Source organism: Dicentrarchus labrax, unplaced genomic scaffold (genome assembly GCF_905237075.1).
Source record: "Dicentrarchus labrax unplaced genomic scaffold, dlabrax2021, whole genome shotgun sequence".
Classification (NCBI taxonomy): Eukaryota; Metazoa; Chordata; class Actinopteri; family Moronidae; genus Dicentrarchus; species Dicentrarchus labrax.
In genome coordinates this window covers 1,492,219-1,516,285 of record NW_026136711.1, presented here as the reverse complement: position 1 = coordinate 1,516,285, position 24,067 = coordinate 1,492,219, and the positions used below count along the sequence as shown (strand labels likewise).

The window sequence follows — 24,067 nt, the reverse complement described above, 5'->3', positions numbered from 1 at the left end:
TACACATGGAAGTCACTCAAGGTTATTACGTCCCCAGAAAAATGGGGAATATTTTAATTTCACAATTCTTTCACCGACTAAAAGTTACACCAGTGAGAGAGTTTATAAGAATGGCTACTGTGTTCATAGGTTTCACACTCCTCACTGGAATACACATGGAATAACTCAATCTTATCATTAGAGTACATCTTACTAAATATGCGTCCTCATCCGTATCAATTTGGGCGTCTTTGACTCCAGAAAGGTTGAAACCCACTCGTCTAAAGATAGAAAAACCAGCCTACCCTTTGGAGAAACACTGGTGGATGAGTGTTAACAATAAGTGAATGTCGAACTCTCTCTCACTGAGGAGAAACGAGGTGAAGACTCACCACAGACTGTACTGTTTGTGTCTGTATGAAGTGGTGTGAAACCACAGGGGGAACTCCCGGTCTCTACTGCAACCTCACATACGGGTATTAACGGGTATTATTTACAATATGTAGAGCACATGTTTGGGAAATTTGCTTATGTGCTTAATCTTCATCTAAATCTTAACAAGAAAGCAGAATCAGTGTATTTCCCAATATTCCTTTAGATAATGGCACGATGCTGCAGAGCGAGCACATCATCTGTATCTGTTCAACCGACTAAAGTCTTAAATAATCTTACAGACTTAAAGCTAGAACATGTAAAGTTTCCACATTATAACCTCCACTGAGAAACAGATTTTTAATGTGGAACTGTCTGTTTTAGTGTATAACTGAGCTCCAGGTAGAAACCTCCAGAAGGAATCAAACGCTGCTTCACACTGTCATCAGACTTTTGTTATTGTTTGGGTGTGAGAGAGACATTATTGTACATTTAGGTGTAAAAGTGTCAAAGAATCACAAGAAGGAAGACTCCACACGACGACAAACGTTCCAACAAACACAGTTTGCTTCTTTATTGAATGAAATGAAATCCAGACAGGTGACATTCAAGGTCACCACCACAAACACCTGGCAGCACAAGTTCCTATTACTCCTCCTGCAGGAGCCTGCACACCAAGAGCTTTGGCAACTTCATCTGTAAACTGAAAATTAAATTTAAATGTAGCACAAAAAAAGGGAGGAAGGAAGGGGTGAAAGGTCAAAACTAACGAGAAATAGTTGGTGGTAATTTGCTTCTGTCAGTTTGATTGAAACGGGGGGGGGGACATTTCAACCTGGGTTAAATCAGTTAATGTTGTATATTTAAATTTCATGCCTGATCTGTACTTCTACCCACTACTGACATTCCTTTGAGGTCAATTTCCATCAACAACAACAAAAAGATCCTCTTTACCTTTCTTATTTCCTTATGATATTCTAATAATAATCTTTCTTTAAGTGTACATCATCTCAGCCATGTGTGACATCTTCTTGGGGATGTACAGATAATACTCCATGTAGCCAGAAAGGTCCTCTATCGTGATGTCGTCGACGTAGGCGCGCGCCTGCTCCGAGCACGAGCGAGGGGAGCCCGACGACAGCGACGACGGCGAGGAAGCCGCAGCGGCGTTACTGTTGGCGCTGAGAGTTCTGGGCGTGTCCTCGTGGCTCGGCAGACTCCTCTCGCACTCGGAGATGACGTTGCGGAGCCCCGTGAAGGAGTACACCTCGACGCCAGCCCAGCCCTGATGATTGGACCGGCACTGGCACTGAGATTCGGCCCCCTGCTCGCTCTCTTCCTGGGAGTCGGACCCCTTTCTCCAGGCGCAGGAGCAGGGAATGTGGGGGCCTTCTGCCGAGCCGCTGCTGTGGAGCTCTGATAAAACTCGGAAGTCGGCGGCGTCTGCGGGTCCCGATATCCGAGGCGCTCCGGCTCCAGACTCTGCTCCGTCACAGGCACTTTTCTCCGGGCCGCTCTCCTCGCTCGACTGGGCTTCCCCAGAGCTTCCTCCATCCGGCCTGGTTGAGGTGGCAGCAGTAGTGACAACAGCGGGGATCTCTCGGGGGGAAACCACAGCTCCGATACGCGTCTCATACCCAGCACGAGATCCAAACACCAGAGGGGACAGGTGGCCGGGAGCGCCTGAAGAAGAGAGCTCTTTCTGGGCCGCGACAGCTACAGAGGACGCCGGTCTTCCATCGACTGCGGGACGCGGCTCCACCGGCTCGGGCACGGCCAGGCGCTGGTGCTTCAGGCAGCCGCTGGCGGTCGACAGGGCCGAAGCCGCACTGGTGCTGCAGTAGGTGAACTTCGGAGGGTGGAGGATGGGGGATTTAGACCTGCGGCGCCGCTGGGTTCTGGATGCTCCTCTGGAAGTTTTCCTCATACAGCTAAAGATGGAGGGAGGGAGGAGGAGAGATAACGATGGGAAAAACATTAAACAGTGTGGAGTAGTCTTAATATTTAAAAACCTTTAAAAAAGAAGTGGTCTGTGGAGGTGAAGAGACTTCATCTATAGTTTTGATTTTCACTTTTGGCCAATCACAGTACCGAACCGCCTCCTGAGTTCATTCTCAACTACGTCCAAACATTTGTCAAAACAACATAAAATAATAAAAACTTGACAGACTACACCTGAAACTTTTACACACTCTCTACGTCTACCAACCAGCAGTGACCCCCCCCCCCCCCGTCCACCTACCCGTGCCAGTTGTCCTTCGGGCAGCCGAGTTTGGGCTTCGCTCCGCTGGCGTCGAGACAAGCACGCGACGCCGCTCTGGGAGCCAACACCTCTGAAACACTCACAGCTCCGGGTAAACTGGAAAGAAGAGAGAGAGAAACATACAAACTGTTCATAAAACACCAAAGTGTCAATACCGCTAATTTAAAGTTTCCATTCGTGAACTACTCAGAAACTGCTGCTTCAGTCTGGATCTGAAAGCAGGAATTATCTGCTACCTTGTGATTTAAATCATCAACTCCAGGACTTCTTGCATTGACCACTGTGAAGCTGGAATATCTGACAGGAAACATAACAGAGTACCAAACCCAATGCAGACAGACAGGTTGGTCGACAGGCGGCTAAAGCCCGGTCCACACTGTGTCTGCAGTGAAAGTCAACCAGCAGCCACGTGAAGAGGTTAGAGCGGACACACTGCTGCAGAATAGTTTAACTTTTATATATAACAGGGGTCTGACAGTATGTGTGTTCGACCCCCCCCAGCTGTTGTCAGAGTGAGTTATATCTATCATGTATCTCCCATAATATAATATATATATATTATATATAACAGTCAATGTTCGTTACCTCTCAGCATCAACCCTCAGCTTCTTAAAGGCCGTCTGCAGTGTCTCCTCCTCACAGTCCTTCCCTCCTGCCTCCATGGTGGGAGGAGGCCGCTCTGACCAGCCACCCAGCTACACACACACACAAAACACACAAAACACACAAACAACCACATTCATTAAATATTAATTAACTAATATTTGGGGTTAAATCTGAGTTGGGCCCCAATATTTGGTGTCACCATGGTGATATTACACCACTGTGGTGGAGGCTTGGTTAGGTTTAGACGATGAAATGTGACACATACAGATTTATTTTGTATATATATAGAAAATATATATTTATATATATATATAACTATATATTATTTATTCTCTATATATATAGAGAGAGAATAAATAATCTGTTAAACCTCCAGAGAGCTGACTGACTGATCACACTCAATAGATCAATATGTCACTAATAAGTTGACTTTGAGTTAAGTATTGTTATTGGATTGTAATTTGTAGTGATCTTAATTTGATTAGATAAGATGTTCCGTTATTGATCCCCGGCAGCACAGGGGAATGTTTTATATATTTATTATTATTATTATTATTATTATTATTATTATTATTATTATATAAACACTGCATACAATAAAGTAGAATACAGTCCAGATGGATAACTGTACATTTACAGTGTGTCAGAGTTTAATAAGTTCATATTTACATATAATCAATTAATTATGGAGACTTTATTAATCACAATAAATTAATGACACAGTCCCTCTCACACACACACAGAGACACACACACACACACACACACACACACACAGACACACACACACAGACACACACAGACACACACAGAGACACACACACACACACACACACTCACACTCACAGACACACACACACACAGAGAGACACACAGACACACACACACACACACACACACACACACACACACACACACACACACACACACACACACACACACACACACAGACACACACACACACACACACACACACACACACACACAGACACACACACACACACACACACACACACACACACACACACACACACACACACACACACACACACACACTCACACTCACAGACACACACACACACAGAGAGACACACAGACACACACACACACACACTCACACACACACACACACACAACACACACACACAAACACACACACACAGACACACACACACACACACACACACACACACACACACACACACACACAGACACACACACACAGACACACACACACACACACAGAGACACAGACACACACACACACACACACACACACACACACACACACACACACACACACACACACACACACACACACACACACACACACACACACACACACACACACACACACACACACACACACACACACACACACACACACAGACACACACACAGACACACACACACAGACACACACACACAGACACACACACACACACACACACACACACACACACACACACACACACACACACACACACACACACACACACACACACACACACACACACACACACACACACACACACACACACACAGACACACACAGACACACACAGACACACACACACACACACACACACACACACACACACAGACACACACACACACACACACACACACACACACACACACACACACACACACACACACACACACACACACACACACACACACACACACACACACACACACACACACACACACACACACACACACACACACACACACAGACACACACACACACACACACACACACACACACACACACACACACACACACACACACACACACACACACACACACACACACACACACACACACACACACACACACACACACACACACACACACACACACACACACACACACACACACACACACACACACACACACACACACACACACACACACACACACACACACACACACACACACACACACACACACACACACACACACACACACACACACACACACATACACACAGAGACACACACACACACACACACACATACACACACACACACACACACACACACACACACACACACACAGAGACACACACACACACACACACACACACACACACACACACACACACACACACACACACAGACACACACACACACACACACACACACACACACACACACACACACACACACACACACACACACACACACACACACACACACACACACAGAGACACACACACACACACACACACACACACACACACACACACACACACACACAGACACACACACACACACACACACACACACACACACACACACACACAGACACACACACACACACACACACACACACACACACACACACTCTCTATTAGCTAATGCTACCAACTTACTTCGGCTGCTAAGCTACCATGCTAACGGGTTAGTGTAGTGACAGACAGCGGAGGGCGGTACTCACGGTGGAGGGTCTCCTGGTCGCAGTAGAGGGAACCCGGGGCAGTAGAGGGAACCCGGGGCAGTAGAGGGAACCCGGGGCATTAAAGGGTACTACCCCGCTGGACGTCAGCTAGCCACCGAGGCTAGCGCACAGGCTAACGGCTAAGCTAACGGGACTTGACAGGCTAGCTCCGTGTTTGTGTCTCCGCGGGAAAAAAAACCCCGTTATTTACTAAAAACACTGCGCGTGGATGAATAAACGGTGTAATCGAAGTCTCCTGCTGCGGGGGAGCAGGGAGAGTATCGATCAGGAGGAGCAGGAGGAGCAGGAGGAGCAGGAGGAGGCCTTGTTTACAGTCCGACTGTCCAACGGCCGCAGTGACTGTGCAACAACGCCGCTGACGTCACCAGCCACCAAAACACACACCGACGTCACCGGGGCGGGGCGCGTTCACGGCCGCTTGGAAAACAGCAAACTTTAAAGAAAATATATATATATGTATTTATATATGTATTTTTTGGTTTGTTTTTCTGAATAATGATTTCTGTTTTTCGGAGTTAAAAATATTTGTCCCAAAAAAAGAAGAAAAAAAAATATTCTGAAAAACAAACCAAAAAGTAAATTACTCAGAAAAACACAAATACCATAAAACTTCTAATAATAGCCCGGGCGTTTATTTGCTTAAATCACTGAACTCCCCCTGCCTTTATTTGGGACAGGCCTTTATTGGGGACAGGCCTTTATTGGGGACAGGCCTTTATTTGGGGACAGGCCTCTATTTGGGACAGGCCTCTATTTGGGACAGGCCTTTAATCCCTTAAGCACTAAACTAAACTAAACTAAACTCTAACTGCTGCTTCTCTTGAGATTTTGTTCAACTAACATGATGATTATGATGCTTCAGAGGTTGTTTTCCGTCTCTCTTGTTGGTTTCCGGTAAGTCAGAATGAATTAACGTTATACTTTGTTGTTGATTATTAGGGACCCTGCTTTTATTGGAAGTTTTACGGTAATTATTCCAAAAAACAAACCAACAGTTTTTATTTTAAGTGAATGCAATACGCTTCCATAAACCCGCACTCGATGTAATCACAGTGTGTTTGTTTATTCACATTTTAGTGTGTTTGTTTGTGTTTTACATCCGTTTGTAGGCCGAGGACACAGAATCTGAGCCAGGAACACGATGTTACGTCGGTGTTATATAACATCCCGACAGACAGGCTGCTGTTGGAGAACAATGCTTGGCACAGGAGATTGGATCCATATGAGAACCTCTCTCAGAGCCACACACTGGTTCTCTACCTGGGTTCTCTATTATAATAATAATAATAATAATAATAACATGTGTGTTTATATAGCAGCTGTCATACATTAAATGCAGTTGATGTTATTAAAACAAACACATTAGGTAGAATATATACATACACATACATACAAAGATAGTTTATACATCGATTTTTTTTTTACACAACAACAACAAAGAAACTTGAATAAGTAGGTTTGACTTTTAAAAATAGAGAGTCTGCATATCTTAGGTCACCATTAACTAGTTATGCATATTAGTAGCATGTTGGCTGCCATTATAAAGCCCCTATTAAAGCTGCAGTAGGTAGTAGTTATAACTGTCACTGTATCCTGACAGTAGGACACGAGGTTCAAGGTTACTGTATTTGTACCAAATAAGGCATTACTCCGGACAAATATATAAAGACAACAAACAACTCAGACAGACATGATAAAGGATAAAGATAAAAGTGATAAAAGTGCTTCAGCCTCTAAAAATCAGGATAATAAATATAAAGACAGATCAATAATATCTACAGATAATCTGTGAAATCCGGTTCTTCTGTTAAAGGAGGAGCCACAATATCTGTCTCATGTTCTACTGTCAGGATAAAATATTTAAAACCTCCTGCAGCTTTAGTGCCTTCTTCTGCATGACCATATTTTAGCCCGGTGGTTCCCAACCTGAGGGTCCGAACCCCCACTAGAGGTCGCCAAAGCATCACCGGGGTTCACAAGGCCTTCTTGATTTTAAGGGCTTTAAAACACACAGTAGGCTTATATCTCAGTATTTGATTCACTTCTGTGAAAAACAGCCAATCCCAGTTGTTCTCAACTTGTTAACAACTATTAATAAACTACTAAACCTTTTTTTTTTTTAAATTTCATTAAAAACCCTTTTTTTTTTTTTTTTTTTAATAAAAAATTTTTTTTTTTTTGATTTTTAAAATTTAAATTTTAAAAAAAAAAAAAATTTTTTTATAAAAAAAAAAAAAAAAAATTTTTTTTTATTTTTTTTTTTTTTAAATGAAAATAAGAATTGTTGTGTTTTCGTTACCTTAAAATGAGCTGTTTTTATCTTATCGTGGAGGCCGCCGTGTTTCTACGGTAGCCCACAGTGGACAAACCAAACGCTGACTCTTAATGGGGCCATGTGAGTTTTTTACCATAGAGTCTCCCTCGCACGTGGAAAGAGAGGGTGAAGCGAGTGAGTTGCAATCACACCACTAGATGTAACTAAACACCGGACCTTTAATTTATTTTACAGAGATTGTTCATTTAAAACCAGAATTAATATTATTTTCATAAAAATGTGGCTGTCGAATAACAAATCAATTAGGAATCATTCATTTGATCTGATTAAACATTGATAGTAAGTAAGGATTTACAGTCTTAATGCCCTTGGCTCAGTATGAGCCTTATAAGGCACCACAAGAATAATCTTTCCCCCTTAATAACACTTAATATAAATATGATCTAGTCTTATGTAACAAAACATTACACAATTGTTAATAGTGTCCAAATGAATGTGAACTCTTTCTAACTCTGTTCCCAGTTCTGAGCATTGTTATATTTGGGAGCCAACTAACAACTTATTCTTGCGCTGTAACTGTATTTGATTTAATTTTATTTGAGTTTTCAAATTTCATTTTATTATCTGTTGACAGTAGTTGTGGAGCAACTGTAACCCTGTACTGCAGTGGTTCCCAGCCGGTGTGCAGACACACTGAGGTGCTGTGGGATAAAGTGACAACCATTGCTGCGATATTCTGTGATTTATACTCTTTATATTTACCTGAATGATTATTAACTAGAATAGAAATATGTTCACTTGTGCTTACATTGATTGTGCTTACATTGATAAAGGGCTGTTAAGGGAATACTAATAACAGAAATAAAGTAATGAATATTAGATGTTTGTATGATGTGTTATAGAATTATAACTGACTAATGAATATGAATAGCAGGCACAGTATAAGGGAGAAGAGTGTGGGTAGTTGCAGATATAACACATATATATATATAAACACGGCCTCCGAGGTCAGTATCAGGAGCTCGTAGAAACAATGATGGAGCACATGACGGACTCCTTCCAGTCGTTAAAAAACAACTTAATGTCTGGAAGTGAGAGTACAAAGAGTAAACATAGGTTTGATTAATATGCACATAGGGTGAGATAATACGTCACTGAATGTCAGAAAAGAGGCCGCTTTCTGTTTTCGATGAGTTCCAGGTTGTGGCGATCCCATCAACACCATCCTTGGAGTCGAGATACCAAGAGGACGAGGCGTGGAGATTCTACCATCTGTGTGTTATCTGCAAAAATATAAGAACTGATGTCAGGAACAAGAGGTTGCTCAGACTTTGTGAACTGGCAGACCTTGTGCATGTCAGGTTGATCGTAGTTGAACCCAGAGCTCTGTTACTTTTGTACAATATACTGGTGTTAAAATAAAGCTGATTTTTATACCTCAAAACCCTTCTCCTATCGCTTCATTAAACGAACGCACGAGGAATGAGTTTTTGAAATACAGAGATTCCTCAACACCATACAGGTGTTAAACAGTGTACCTTTACTATATCAGCACTTTGTTGTTCCATTGTCTCATCTGTAACCTACCAGGCTAAATAGATAGATAGATAGATAGAGGATGATGTGATGATGATGATGATAGTGATGATAGTGATAGATAGATAGATAGATAGATAGATAGATAGATAGATAGATAGATAGATAGATCCCGAGGGAAATTCAAGTATCCAGTAGCATACAAAATACAAAACATACATTAAACTAAAATTAAAATCCCTAACCTAATGGGTGTAGTGCAGGTTTGATGCTGCCATGCTGCAAAGTTTCAATTCTTAAATTAATGTTCAATAAATATTGAATGAGTGATAATTGTTTGTCAGTGTTTATCTGGTGTTAGTGAATAAATATAAATGTTTACAGAGTGAGAACACACGGTTTGAAAAGCTCTGTTTTATTGTATAAAGACAATAATAAACAATAATAATAACAAACACTCTTGTTTATTAATTATTAATTATTAATGTGAGTATTTAGTATTTATTTCTATTATTATATTATTTTACTTTATTTTGTTAACGCGTCCTCTTCCTCACATGTGGACCAATCACACGGCGCCAACTGGACGTTGTTCCCGGAATGTTCCGTCTCCGACCAATCAGAGCGAAGTGCGTGGAGGACTACAGGAAGAGTCGCACCTCTCGACCAATAGGCGGCCGGCATAGTGTGACGTGGCACCGGAAATAGCCCGTGCAATCAGCTGCGCGCTCACTTTTACCGGCGTCTGTACCGAGGCGGTACCGACCCATGAGCACAGACCCGAGCGAGTGTTCCTCCGTTAGCAGCCGTTAAAGATTACCGTACGACCAGTCGGAGCTCGCGCAGAGATGCTGTGTTTCAGCGGGCTGTCGGTGGCGCTCGCGCTCGCGCTGGTTCCCGGTTCCGGTGAAGCCGCGCGGGACCGAGACTGTGAAGGTAGGATGCTAGCTGTTAGCTCACTGCAGAACCGCTGCTACAGGGGCACAGAGCCGGGCCCGGTACCGGCACCGGGACCGGGGACTGGAGGGTCTGTGAGGAGCACAGATATCTGTTAATGGACCGGCACCGGTACCGGGAGCTGTGTGTCTGTAATACTCATACAGGAACATGGGACCGGTACAGAGGTACAGTGGTACAGTGGTACAGGGGTACAGTGGTACAGCGGTACGGTGGTACAGTGGTACAGTGGTACAGTGGTACAGTGGTACGGTTACAGGGGTACAGTGGTACAGGGGTACAGTGGTACAGTGGTACGGTACGGTACAGTGGTACAGCGGTACAATGGTACAGCGGTACAGGGGTACGGTACAGTGGTACAGCCGTACAATGGTACAGGGGTACAGGGACGGTACAGTGGTACAGGGGTACGGTACAGAGGGGTACAGCGGTACAGGGGTACAGTGGTACAGTGGTACGGTACGGTACGGTACAGTACAGTGGTACAGGGGTACGCTACGGTACGCGGTACGGTACAGTGGTACGGTACAGCGGTACAGGGGTACAGGGGTACAGTGGTACAGTGGTACGGTACAGTGGTACAGTGGTACAGTGGTACGGTACAGTGGTACAGTGGTACAGTGGTACGGTACAGTGGTACAGCGGTACGGTACAGTGGTACAGTGGTACGGTACAGTGGTACAGCGGTACAGTGGTACAGTGGTACAGCGGTACAGTGGTACAGCCCATAATACACTTTAATGAAACAGAAAACAGATGTGTAGTTTCTGTAATGAACAACGGTCGATGTTCTCTTTGTTTAAATATAAAAGCAGCAGGTTAAATAATGATTATAGATTAAAGTCAGATTAGAGAATGTGACAAAGTAATAATTGTAAAGTCTGAAGATATTGATCAACTCCAGTTTATTTATAAACCTTTAAAACAACCAGAGTGCTGAACAAAGTGAACATCTGTAAAAGCAAAGAGCCACAGGTTGACCCGGTAAGGTCTCATCATACGTAGAGGGCGGTTCTACCAGGTGAGCTACCAGGTGAGCTACCCCCCCCGATATCAGACGCTGATGTTGTGAATATTTGAGCTGAAGTTCTCTGTAAGGATTTCACTGATACGAGTTCACAGAGAATATTTAAAGGACCCGTCTGTAGGATGTAGTGGGGCCCTTGCAGACTGAAGCTAACTGAAACCCACTGAGGGGGAGAAACTACGGTGGCCCTGTGTTCAGTGTTTATCATTATCATTTATTATCTGCTATCAAACAGATGAATTGCTTCATTGTTTGAGCTCTGGATGTTATATTTACGTGTTAATCACTTTAAAAACACAAAGACTGAACATGGCGTTTCACTAACACGAGGATTAAACTTCCAGCCGGTAAAAGTTGAACCATCGGGACAGAAAACACCCAATCACAAGTATCTGCATCATCTAATAAACTCTGTTCAGCTAAAGGACGACGTTGTCTACAATGTGAAGTAAAACTCTACCTGTGTTTTCCTCTTTGTTTCAGTGTGTGTGACATTCCTCGGGAAGTTTTACCAGTCGCTGAAGGACAACGACGTAAAGTTCACCAGCACAGACATCGAGAAGGCCCTCGTAAAGACCTGCAGAGATGCTAAAGGCAAAGAAAACCGCTTTGTAAGTAAACTACAGATTGGGACAGGTGGTCATTGTATTCAAAAACATCACCATAAGCATCAGACTTTTCTTAATGCTGTGTGATATGATGAGAGAGACAGACAGACAGATAGACAGACAGACAGACAGACAGACAGACAGATTCTCTCTCACACACACATCAGATTGCCCGTCCTCTCTCTGTGTCTCTCGTGAGCCTCGTGTGGAGGACGCTTGTTGTTAATGAAACGATCACAAGTAAACCCAGCGTGGTACCGAAGGCTTTACCCGGTCAGTGTTTGTATGATCTGTCCGTCTCCGGGTAGCTGATAGCTCCTTTCTCTCTCTGTCTCTGTGCTCCTCAAAGCTTAAATGGGTCACCAGACAGTAATGTATAATAGACACACATATTTATGGGTGGTGTTCCATGTTTTATTGAATATTTGCACAAAGACTCTAAATAAAAGGAGAAGCATAATCAAATCTGAGTCGGTACCTTGTTATTTGTTGAGTGTATAAGTCACAATGGGAGATTTCCATGTGGTCCTTTTAATATAAACTGTTATTATATTGTTAGAATTTACAGAAAATGTTCTATATCGTGATCCATATGGGGATTATAATGTCCCAGTCTGTCCCCGCCGGTCTGCACACCATCTCCACCTAATGAACTAAACTACAGGTGTAATGCAGCACTAATCTGTTGTTATAAACTCTCAATATTCTTTAGTCGTGTTAATGGAGAGTGAGTGAGTGAAACAGATGGAAGCTGAGATCCCCTCTTTGATACACAGTTAACCCTATAAACCAGCTGAATCAGATTTCTTTCTCCCCATTTTACGTGTCCAGTGTTACTACATCGGGGCAACGAGTGACGCAGCCACCAAGATTATCAACGAGGTGTCCAAGCCCCTCAGCTACCACGCCCCAGTGGAGAAGATCTGTGAGAAACTCAAGAAGAAGGACAGTCAGATCTGTGAACTAAAATACGGTAAGGAGGTTGTCAAGTTTCCATCTTTTTAAACTGCCAGAGTGGAGGCAGGAGGGCTGTCGCGGTGTAGGAATTTCCGACGACGCACACCTGGACGAGCTCCTGGGCTCCCTGGTGAGGAAGGGGTCACTCCTCCTGATGCAGAGAACGGAGGGGTCGCTCCCTGGTTCCTCGCCGTCGGAGTTAGCACCACCACGGTGTTGTTGTGGTGATGGATATGTCTCTGGGAGGAGACCCTCTCCCCTGGAGGAACACAAGCTCCTCCAGGTTGAGCTTCAGGTGGTGCCTTCACATCCACTCCCAGACTCTGTTTCCTTTCAGTGTTAACCTCTAGGGGTGCACTAATTTTAACTAAATTGAATTGAAGACGCATTATGACTGAATAGATTTCTTTATTCCTCAGACAAAAAATCTACTCTTCTATTTTCTTTATCAGATTATTAATGTATAATTCCTTTTCTTCGTAAAAGTGAAACTCGATCTCTTTGTGCCTCGATAGAGCTACTGAGACGAGTGATGGAGGACGTCAATCAAATCCAAAGTAGATTAGAGCTGATTATTGGCAATAATCTGGTTATATATTTCTTACACCCTGAAAGTAGAAAGTAGCACCCTCTGCTGTTTAAAGAGTATATATTATTTGTATTGTGATTTTACCTTCCTATTAACCACAAAACACAATGTGTGTTTCCTTGAAGTCTCACAAACATGTTAAATGCATTTCCTTCCTCATTAAAATCAGCAAAATGTGGAGCCACTGATAATAAAAACCTCTGCTGGAGGTTAAAAACTCCACAACCTTTAACTCCCAGCAGCCGATTCATTGTGTGTCTTTTTTCTTGTGTGTCCCATGTAGACAAACAGCTGGACCTGACCACGGTGGACCTGAAAAAGCTTAAAGTGAAGGACCTGAAGAAGATTCTGGAGGAGTGGGGCGAGTCCTGCAAAGGCTGCGCCGAAAAGTCCGACTTCATCCGCAAAATCACGGAGCTCATGCCCAAGTACGCCCCCGCAGCCGCCAGAGCACGGACAGATCTGTAACGAGGACCACGAACATAATAAAACACAACCACACAACTTTGGACTTGTCTGGGACCAGACTGCTATCCAGTGAGGAAGAGGAGGAGGAGGAGGACCAGGAGAGGAGGAGGGGAGTTTTTTTTCTGACATGTTTGTCTTTTGGGTTCGGGAGGGCGTACACTTCATCTTCCACTGATTCAGAAGTATAGTTGTTAGTGTATACACACGAGACTCGAGTTCTTTGTTGTACTTTTTCAATCCGGTGTAAGGGGAGCGAGCAGTGTTTGAGTTGAGGAGCACACATACAGTTCATCGTACGTTGGCGATATTCCTGGTTATAACTAGTCCATTGATGCATTCTAAAGGGAAAAGTGACTGTTGGAGGTTAAAGTGAAACTGCTCAGTTTGTCGGTCACTGTACATCCTGCTGTTCACCCCCCCCCACGTCGACCACCCCTCCAACCTCCGCCTACGCCACCCGATGAGATCTTAATGTCAGGATGATTCTTGGAAAGTCATCATGTTTTGAAGAATGTGTGTAATTTCCTGTTCCTCCAAACTTTACCCTACTTTTCACAATGTCCTCCCGTCAACAGAGGACGTGTGGATCAACATCCATGACCAGAGCCCCCCCCACACACACACACACACACACACACTGAGAAGGAAAATGCTCTCTGCCTTAAACTGATCCTGACGTTCCCACACGTACGTTCAAATAATGTTCAGTCCACACCGACCCTGAATAATTCTAGACTGAGGACAAAATCCACAATCCTGTTCTGTTCAAAGACGCATTGTTTATCTGAAGTTAATGTGCAGTTAGTCAAATCAAGTGGTTATCTTCTTCCAAAGTCTTTTTAGTATGAGACTAATCACCCTGCAGGAAAAGAGCGTATATCAGGCCTGCCCAAAGTGAACAGCAGATATTTGATAATAGGACTGTACTTCTACTGTTCTACCCCATTATTTTTCAGTTTAGTGCCACAATAAACTCCGACAAAGATATCAGCCGTCCCTGCGGTGGAGACGAAGCTACACCAGTCTCTTGTTTTGGTCTACCTCGCGTTTTATTGCCTTTTCTTCGTCAGCGCCGGAGGAGGAGGAGCAGCCACTGTCCGGAGTCACGCTGCCCTCCGTTAACTATCACTCTTCTCTGCTTCCGTCACAGTTTGTGGTCATTATGAGACTCGGTTTGTAAAGTTTGCAGCCTTCAGTGCTGCCGATCTGTGTGATCGTCTCGAGGTCTGTCAGTGGAGCCCTGTGGTCCACCATTAAGGGAAAACATCTGGCCATCGCTGCTGTATATTATAAAACAGATATATATAACAGAGAATGAGGACTGTGTATTTTGTCCCTAATCACTTACATTGGTAATTACATGAGGAAGGGATCTCTTAACGGCCAGTACGAAGCAGAAGAACGACAGCAGCATCTAGAAACGGTTCTCCATGTGCATTAAGATTAAGACTCTCCTGTAAAGACATTCAGATCTCCAACACTCTCCCCCTTTCAACCTCCAATTCAGTCTTTTTGTTTCAGTTTACGGTTCACAAAGTCGCCCATATTCCAACCCAGAGTCAAACAAACTGTACTGTTATTAAAAAATGGAAAAACTACTTTGTTTTTGTTTCTCATTCATTAGTTAGAGTCAAGATTTTTTGCAGAGTAACGGTGGCAAGTAGAGGAAATAACTTTTTTATGGAAATCGCCACGGATACCCTGCAAGTTTTTACCAAAAGCAGCAAACACACACTAATACAGGTCCTACATACAGACATATGTACTCAGAGGACATGGAGTATGGAGTATGGGTGACTTTGACACAGGAAGGAACACCGATCCTCCTCCTGTCTGCAGAGTAAGAATGTTTAAGATATTTATTGAGTTTCTTTTAAAAGATTGACCTCGTTTCCTCTCTTTGTTTTGGGGTTATGATTTCTGGTCCGACCGACGGTTTCTGTAGTTCTGTGCACATTGTAACTCTCCTGCTGTCCACCCTCCACTTCCGAGCGGCGGAACCGGGACCACTCGCAGTACAATCCAATCAGCAGTCGGAGAAGTGTTGACATTTCAAAAATTAAAAATAAGAAAAAATTGATGGTGGGTGAACTCGCTTTTCCAACAACTGTGTCTCAAATTCATCAAGAACCTTTCTGGTTCCTGAACCCCCCCCCCGCCCCCGGGCTGTTGCTGACTGTCAGAAGGGATGAATATGTTATTGTTTGATGTAAGCAAACAGTGTGTACTGTTTGTGATGCTGGATAAGACTGATAATATGCTGTTGTTTCACCTTTCATGTAAGGCCCCAGGTATTTGTTACGACTGTACTATTCTACTTTTTCATTAAAATATGAAAAGAGTCCGTCTGGAGTTAAAGGATGGAGTGATTTTTTTTTTTACTCCTCTCTGTACAAGCATTGACCCGTTGTTGTTCGAGCTGAGCCATCTTTCCTCCACTCTCCTCCACCAGCGTTGTTCCACTTTAGATAATGAGTCAGGTTTTCCGTGCAGTTTATTTCCTCCTCAGTGTCTCGCTGATGTCGTGGACGTGGAGGGTTACACATTTCATCGAGCTCTTTACATCAGGACTTTTGAAGAGGTAGATGTTCTTACTTTAAATATCATCGGGTATCAATCCAAGGTACACAATCTATTTATCCTAAGAGTCACTTAGACTGAGGATTATTTTCCAGTGGGGAGAAAAGGGGATGAAATATACAGGACCATAACTTATTCAAAGAACTTGCTCGCTGAATGTTTTATGTATTGTTGTCCTTGTCTTTAAATAGTATTTTATGATGTATGCAGTACTGCAGCTGCCCAGGGGCTACAGTTAGCCAGAGACATTTACAGAAATGTCCATTAATGTTCACTGTAACTTTAAAGTGTATGAATCAGTAAATCAAAGTACAGAGGGAGTTTAAAGTCAGAGCTCTATATATGAACTAAATACTGTTGCTTTCTTCATTGACCCACGGTGGGCCAGAGACAGGGTGATGGAAATATCGCCTAAAGACTGATTCAAATAGCTCTGAACTGAATCTGAAAGGGAATCCAGGCATTATCTGTATCAGAATATTTTATTTTAACAGCATTAAAGGTCCATAAATCATAAGAGCAACATTCAACAGTGCAAAAAGAAACATTATTATGTGAGAGAACCACAATGCCACTCATTACAGGACACTGATTATATAAAGGAACTTACAATCATATCAGAAATACATGTGCAGGACGTGTGGTAAAAGGTCATAATGCCATTATTTTGCCATATAATAAACTATTAAAATAATGATGACTTTTGTGGGGTCTGTACCAAACAAGCTTAGATGTTTATAGGCCAAAGGATCTCTGCAGAAGTACAGTACCTGATTATAAAGCTGCTGGTCAAACATTTTATGATTCACATGTTACATTTAAGATAAGATATTCCTTTATTGATCCTCCGGAGAAATTCAAATGGACACAGCAGCAGAGCAAAGTACTGCAAGAAGTATAAAATATTACAAAATATAATAGAGGATATAAACTATAAATGAAGTATATACACTATAAAATATTCAAGTAACAATATTAAGAAATATTTGAGCAGCTTGACTTAAAAACTAAACTGTACATGTAGAAATGAAATATAAATAGTTATTATAAAAACATAGCCATGTTGCGATTTCAATAATATTGCGATTCATTGTGCAGCCTTAGTATTATGTACATTTTATAATACTTTATCTTTATAACATCAATTTAAAAAAAGCTTCTTGCGTAATTAAAGTAATAAACAACTAACATGTGACGTCCTGATGTCTTTAATTATAACACACAGGAACACAGAACATATTAAAAGAGAATTACATCAAATTAAAGGGAGGTAAACAAACAAATAAATAAATATAAACAATTATGTCCTAAAAATGAAGCGTGACACGTCATGACGGCGGCCGACAGGCGTCATCTCAGGCTCCGCCCTCCAGAGGGGAAAGCGCACATTCCTATTGTCCAAGATGGCGGCGTAGATGCAGACCCTCTGCTGCTGACATGTTTTTAAACGAGTTTACGGTTTTATTTCGATATATATGCAAGTATTCGGCTTTCGGAGGGGTCGCGTTTCTTTCCCGGGTCTGTCGTCCGCCGCCCTGTTCCCGTTAACGCTCCCGGAACTCGCTCCCGAGGCCGGATTCCCGCTGCAGGCACCGAAAAGTTTGAGCTCCATCATCCTGTGAAAATGAAGAGGCAGGCCGGGAGGGAGACGAGTCCGTCCAGGGCCGTCGCTAAACGGATGCGGGAACGGGAGCGAGAGAGCGGGCGGAGGGAGGAGCTGCCGCCGCCGCCCCCCCCGCCGCCGCTGGCTCTGCTGCTGGCGGAGAGCCGCGGGTATCACCGGAGGAGCCGCAGCAGGGAGCGGGAGAAGCCGCGGCTCCGGGAGGAGCGGGCGGCCGCCCTGGAGCTCCACCACCGACACGAGCTCAGCCTCCTCGGCCGCCCGCCGCTCCGGACCACGGCGGCGGCGGCGGCGGCGGCGGTGGAGCTGCCCGCGGCCCGGCCCGGAACCCTGGAGTATAAAACGCTGCTCATCAGCAACCTGGGCTCGCAGGTATCGGACGAGGACGTGGAGGACGCGCTGTTTCACGAGTTCAAAAAGTTCGGCGACGTGAGCGTGAAGCTGTCTCACACTCCGGAGCTGGGGCGGATCGCCTATGTGAACTTTCGGCACCCGGAGGATGCGAAGGAGGCCCGGCACGCCAAGTCGTCCCGGCTGGTTCTGGGGGACCGACAGCTCAAGATCGAGCCCATGTACGTCCGGAGGCGGAGTGTGACCCCGCCGGATGTGGGTTACCTGCCCCTGCACGCCCCGTACCCCTACAGACAGCGGTCCCTGTCCCCACCGGGACCCGGGGTCAGCAACATCAGAGACCTCAGAGCCAGACATTACGCCCTGGAGACCCTGGGGCTCAGCAGGGAGCGGGAGAGGCTCCTGGATTATTATGGGATGCTGGATGAGAGGGGCCGGCCCTACGGCTTCCCTCCGATGCCCGTGGTGGAGGACCTGAAGCCGGAGGACGACCAGAGGGCGACCAGCAACCTGTTCATCGGGAACCTGGACGGTAACGTGACAGAGGTAGAACTGAGGAGGGGGTTTGATAAGTACGGCATCATCGAGGACGTCGTCATCAAACGCCCGGCTCGTGGTCAGGGGGGGGCGTACGCTTTTGTGAAGTTTCAGAACCTGGACATGGCCCACCGGGCCAAGGTGGCCATGCAGGGGCGGCTGATCGGAGGCAACCCGATAAAGATTGGATACGGCAAAGCTAACCCCACCACCCGGCTGTGGGTGGGCGGCCTCGGGCCCGGGAACTCCCTCGCCGCCCTCGCCCGGGAGTTCGACCGCTTCGGGAGTATACGGAACATCGACTATGTGAAGGGGGACAGTTTCGCTTACATCCAGTACGAGAGTCTGGACGCCGCGCAGGCCGCCTGCACCCAGATGAGGGGCTTTCCTCTCGGGGGGCCCGAGCGCCGTCTGAGGGTGGACTTCGCCAAGGTTGAGGAGAGCCCCTCTCGCCCCTTCCCTCCCGGTTACCAGCCCCCTGTGGCAGCCCCCTCCCACTACGACCTCCTCCCGGAGACCTACAGCCGCCACCGCAGCCTGGAGCGAGAGCTGAGGGGAGCCAGGGACCGCTCCTCGCCGCCCTCCTCCCACGGCCTCCTCACCCAGAGGGAGAGAGACAGGGCCCTGCTGGAGAGAGACTACCCCACCAGCCCCACCCGCAGCCTGGAGAGGAGGGCGGGAGGAGGCGTGGAGGCGTTCGGGAGGAGCGGGAGAACAGCGAGGAGCCGCAGCAGGAGCAGGGAGCGCTGGCTGAAGGAGAGGGAGGAGAGGAGGAGCAGGAGGAGGAGCAGGAGTCCGTCCGCTGACCGGCTGACGGAGGAGAGGGAGAGAGAGCGGGAGAAGGAGAGGGGGAGGTCGAAGGTTCGAGGTCTGGGAGGGGCTGTGTCTCCCGAGGCGAGCCCAGACCGAGCACGGGTTCGAGCCCCGGACTCCACCACGGAGCCCAGAGACCACTCCCCCGACAGCGGGCTGGGGGGGCGCCACCCCGCCACCAACGAAGAAGATCCACCGCCCGGCCGCCACTACAGCAAGAGATCCTCCATCGAGCATCTCAACAACCACCACCATCGGAACAGCGAGGTGGTCGCCGCCGGCTCCCCCGCCGTCCCCACGGACGCCGCCTCCTCCCCCGGGTCGCTGTCGGAGTTCGCCCAGGCCTCGCTCGCCAAAATGTGGCACGGCTTCTTCGCCCTGAAGAACAGCAGCTTCCCCACAGACCTGTACCTGCTGGAGGGCGGCGCCGCCTTCTTCAACACGGCGATGAAGGAGAACCTGAGGCTGCAGAACCAGAACCAGAACCAGCCCAGCCAGCTGAAGATCGCCCAGAGGCTCCGCATGGACCAGACCCGGCTCGATGAGGTGACGCGCCGCATCAAACTGGGGAGGCCGGACGGGTTCGCCATCCTGCTGGCCATCCAGGGCCCCATCGACCGCCAGGCCCCCGCCCCCGAACCGGGCCTGCAGGTGCGCCTGCTTCGCCACCTGGTGACCTACCTGCGCAACAAGGAGGCGGCCGGAGTGGTGAGCCTGCCCGCCGCGAAGGAGGGCGGACCCGGGGCGATGCTGTACGCCTTCCCCCCCGGAGAGTTCTCCCAACAGTACCTGCAGGCCGCCAAGAGGACTGTGGGTAATCTGGACGAGGAGCACATGGTTATTGTGATCGTCAATGACACTAACTGAAGAGTACACACACACACACACACACACACACACACACACACACACACACAGAGCGGAGACTACAAATACTTCCATGTTTTTAAGAAGAAGCATTTTATTGTTTTATTCAGTTTCTTCTAAATGAAACACAGAACCAGAACCAGAACCAGAACACTACATCTGTCTAACTCTCTCTTCCTCATTTATTACCTAACCTCTGATGAGCTGAGTCACACTGTACAGACACACAGGAACCGGTCGGCAGCACTTTATAATAAGCGTACAAATGAGGGCTGCCACGTTACCGACACCGCAATACGGCCACGTGCAATATCTGAATAATACACTGCGTTATAAAGAAGAGCTGCAGAGCCTACAAACCTTCTCGAGATGGATTAAAACAGGTTTGTTTTTACACCAGAGAACTCAACAACTGTCACATCGTCGTGATTTTAAACGTTTTCTTCCAGTGAAATTGAAAATGTGTGAATCAAATTGCAATATCTGCCAAACTAATTGCAATATGATGCTTTCACTGTATGGTGCAGCCCTAACACAGATCTTAATGAGGAGGTATCACGAATTCCTGTTGCTCAACACTTACTGATCAGGTCACTGTGACTTCCTGTGATTAAAAGGATCAGTTAACTTGTTAGATGGTTTTTTTACGGACCTTTCGACACCCAGTGGTAGATGTGTGTGTGTGTGTGTGTGTGTGTGTGTGTGTGTGTGTGTGTGTGTGTGTGTGTTGAACACGTCTGATCGTTCTCCATTTTATCTGTTTATGTTGTAAAAACAAACAAATCGGGCAAAGTTATTTCTTTTCTTAAGTTTTCTGTATCTGGAATCCTGCATGCATTAATAGTTTGTTTGCACGTGACTGCAGGTGGAGGGTAGGAAGTGATTCTCCACATTGGAGGCACTATCACAAACTCTCAAAAGGCCTGTTTTTAAGTCATTTTCGCTTCGTCAGATCGATCAGACGGAGAAACCACGAGGAGCTTTTATCGAGAACCAACGGTTGATGTATATAAAGGGAAAAAGCTAAAAGTTCTGGGGAAAAATGAGTATTTTCACCACTTTCCATTGCTCTCCACAACCCTTACTGACAGGGAAGTGGAGCCTTTATATCCATTAATGCTCTCTTCAAAGCCACCAGACTCCTTTGGCAAAAACAGAACATTTTACCCTGCAGAAGACAGAAGTTTCTGGTCGACCGCTGCCTCGATAGCGTGCATCCGAAGGGACGTATTAAAGCACCAGTCACACAATAACACAAAGAAACTAAGTGATGGAGGCGGCGGTAGACCAACAACTGTGTTCTGAAAGGTAAAATTAGGGTTTTTATCAATGGAGTCTGGTGGCACAAAGCTAGTTCCCCGTCTGAAAACCCAAGTCTTTTCATTTCAGTTGAAAAATGGCTCCTGTGAATCCCATCCAACATAAGACGGTTCTCCATCTCATCCATTAAGTGTGAACTGATCACACTTCTTCGTGGTGAGCAACAGGAATTCATGAAAACATCCCTCATTAATTAACACGCAGCGTTGGTTAGTTAGGCATTAATTAAGCGTATGATTTGTACAGTTATTATAAAGTGTTACCCGGTGATTGTAATGATGGTCTGTAAGGAGAAACACTTAAAGGAGAGAGAGGGTGTGAACGTATACGCCTGCTGCACACACACAATGGCAGCACTGTTGCTTTTGTACTCTGTAACATACGACACTAAATCTGACCTTTATATGCTTGTTTACTTTATTTGTCTGTTTTTTTTTTCTTTATTGGGATTTACCAAGTTGTTCTGTATATCCAATATATGTGGGACTGGGAGGTTTTATACAAAGTGATTGTACTGTAAACTGAGTGGGCAGTTTGTCTCCTCTGCTCGCAGCCAGTATAGAGACAGGTGAATTTCCTGACCCGTCCCCCTGTGACTGTATATTTTACATAGCTAGTGTTTTATCAATCCAACCATTCCAGTTTCTTCTTTCACTTTTGGAAAGGTCTGAGTGTGTTTGGTCTGTTGTTGCATGCAGGAAAAAGGAAAAAAAGTTATATTTTGTCCGTCTGAAAAAAAAAAAAAAAAAACAATGTATGCCTCTCTTTCAGTAACCTGTTGTCACTTGAGATGTTTCAGTTTGCTGGAGATTCACGTTCAGCTGTCATACTGGTTCGGATTTTATATTGTAAACCGACTTTTACTCGATTTTAATACATCAATCCATCCATCTCTGATCCGTCCGTGCTCCTTGTGTGTTTTTCCATTTGCCTCCTTTTACTGTTTCTTTAAAGTCTCTGAATGCCAACTTCCTTTGTAAGAAGTTGAGTTAAACAATGCTGCCTTTTAAAAAGAGTTTAAAGTTTAAAACCTTCAGGTTCCCTCACAAACTCCAGACAGTGTACACGTGTTCATTTCAGGGACGGACTACATTGGATCTGGTATCCAATGATAATCTGTGTTATCATTTTTAAAATATCTGATTGCCAGTGAAATAAATTAAAGATGCTCCGATTAGAGCCCGATTGATACGGGTTTATTGAAGCCGATACCGACTTTGGGGGGGGACCAACAATTTTTAATCAATATGACTGCAAAGGTACTCAGTCGTCTGATCTCTTAAATAAAATAAGAAAGTAAAGAATAAATAATAATAGCTAAACATCAGCACTGATAAAGTTACTGGAGCTTTTTAAGATTTGTACTTAAGAACTTGAGCAAAAGCACTTAGTTACATTCGACCACTGATATTGTTGTGAAACCATGGAAACGTAGACGCTGCAGCGCTTTACAACGTCGTCGTCATTTAGCATCCTAACAGCAGGTGTTTGCTGTCGGCCGGCGGCCCACGACTGGTACAGACGGCAACACTTCAGCTATTAGAGCTACATAAAGGTTGATCAGAGCCTGAAAATGAGTCTAAATTCACGAGGAAATGCAGTTTCAACGTGTCTGTGTGTCAGATCCAAACTCTGCTTCGACTTCCTCTGATTGCAATCAGGAGTTAGAGTCCGACTGAAGACAAACAACGAATCCTAATACAGTTACAGCACAAACAACTAAATAGGTACAACATTTAGCTTCTTAGGACCATTGTGACATATTTGAAAATGCTTTTTAATCCAAGCAAGGTAGGTTGAAAACAACAAGGCAATTTAAAGTGCTTTATGTGGAAGACAAGAAGAAAATAAACCCAAATCTAAATAAGAGTCACA

The 24,067-nt window shown here is 45.2% G+C and overlaps 3 protein-coding genes across 3 annotated transcripts; 2 read left to right on the top strand and 1 right to left on the bottom strand.

Moving 5' to 3' along the window:
* Nucleotides 1-896: 896 nt before the first annotated feature.
* On the bottom strand, nucleotides 897-6,051 carry oser1 (oxidative stress responsive serine-rich 1). The gene is made up of 4 exons (XM_051415377.1): nucleotides 5,666-6,051; nucleotides 3,200-3,309; nucleotides 2,594-2,710; nucleotides 897-2,282 (listed from the first exon to the last, which is right to left on the bottom strand). The coding sequence occupies exons 2-4, from the start codon at nucleotides 3,274-3,276 to the stop codon at nucleotides 1,346-1,348; spliced, it is 1,131 nt and encodes a 376-aa protein (XP_051271337.1). The 5' UTR covers nucleotides 3,277-3,309; nucleotides 5,666-6,051; the 3' UTR covers nucleotides 897-1,345.
* A 4,154-nt stretch (nucleotides 6,052-10,205) lies between these two features.
* On the top strand, nucleotides 10,206-15,701 carry manf (mesencephalic astrocyte-derived neurotrophic factor). The gene is made up of 4 exons (XM_051415411.1): nucleotides 10,206-10,433; nucleotides 11,965-12,092; nucleotides 12,921-13,062; nucleotides 13,919-15,701. The coding sequence occupies exons 1-4, from the start codon at nucleotides 10,346-10,348 to the stop codon at nucleotides 14,101-14,103; spliced, it is 543 nt and encodes a 180-aa protein (XP_051271371.1). The 5' UTR covers nucleotides 10,206-10,345; the 3' UTR covers nucleotides 14,104-15,701.
* A 2,362-nt stretch (nucleotides 15,702-18,063) lies between these two features.
* Nucleotides 18,064-23,089, top strand: rbm15b (RNA binding motif protein 15B). The gene has a single exon (XM_051415321.1). It carries the CDS (start codon nucleotides 18,308-18,310, stop codon nucleotides 20,870-20,872), a length of 2,565 nt encoding a protein of 854 aa, XP_051271281.1. The 5' UTR covers nucleotides 18,064-18,307; the 3' UTR covers nucleotides 20,873-23,089.
* The last annotated feature ends 978 nt before the right edge of the window (nucleotides 23,090-24,067 follow it).

Excerpts from the sequence above, each read along its gene's own strand:
- oser1 (XM_051415377.1), bottom strand. The coding sequence starts at position 3,276 with ATGGAGGCAGGAGGGAAGGACTGTGAGGAGGAGACACTGCAGACGGCC. Across the intron at positions 2,711-3,199 it reads CTGAGGGTTGATGCTGAGAG|TTTACCCGGAGCTGTGAGTG; the intron begins GTAACGAACATT and ends TCTTCTTTCCAG. Across the intron at positions 2,283-2,593 it reads CCGAAGGACAACTGGCACGG|CTGTATGAGGAAAACTTCCA; the intron begins GTAGGTGGACGG and ends CTCCATCTTTAG.
- manf (XM_051415411.1), top strand. The coding sequence starts at position 10,346 with ATGCTGTGTTTCAGCGGGCTGTCGGTGGCGCTCGCGCTCGCGCTGGTT. Across the intron at positions 12,093-12,920 it reads AAGGCAAAGAAAACCGCTTT|TGTTACTACATCGGGGCAAC; the intron begins GTAAGTAAACTA and ends TTACGTGTCCAG. Across the intron at positions 13,063-13,918 it reads GATCTGTGAACTAAAATACG|ACAAACAGCTGGACCTGACC; the intron begins GTAAGGAGGTTG and ends TGTCCCATGTAG.
- rbm15b (XM_051415321.1), top strand. The coding sequence starts at position 18,308 with ATGAAGAGGCAGGCCGGGAGGGAGACGAGTCCGTCCAGGGCCGTCGCT.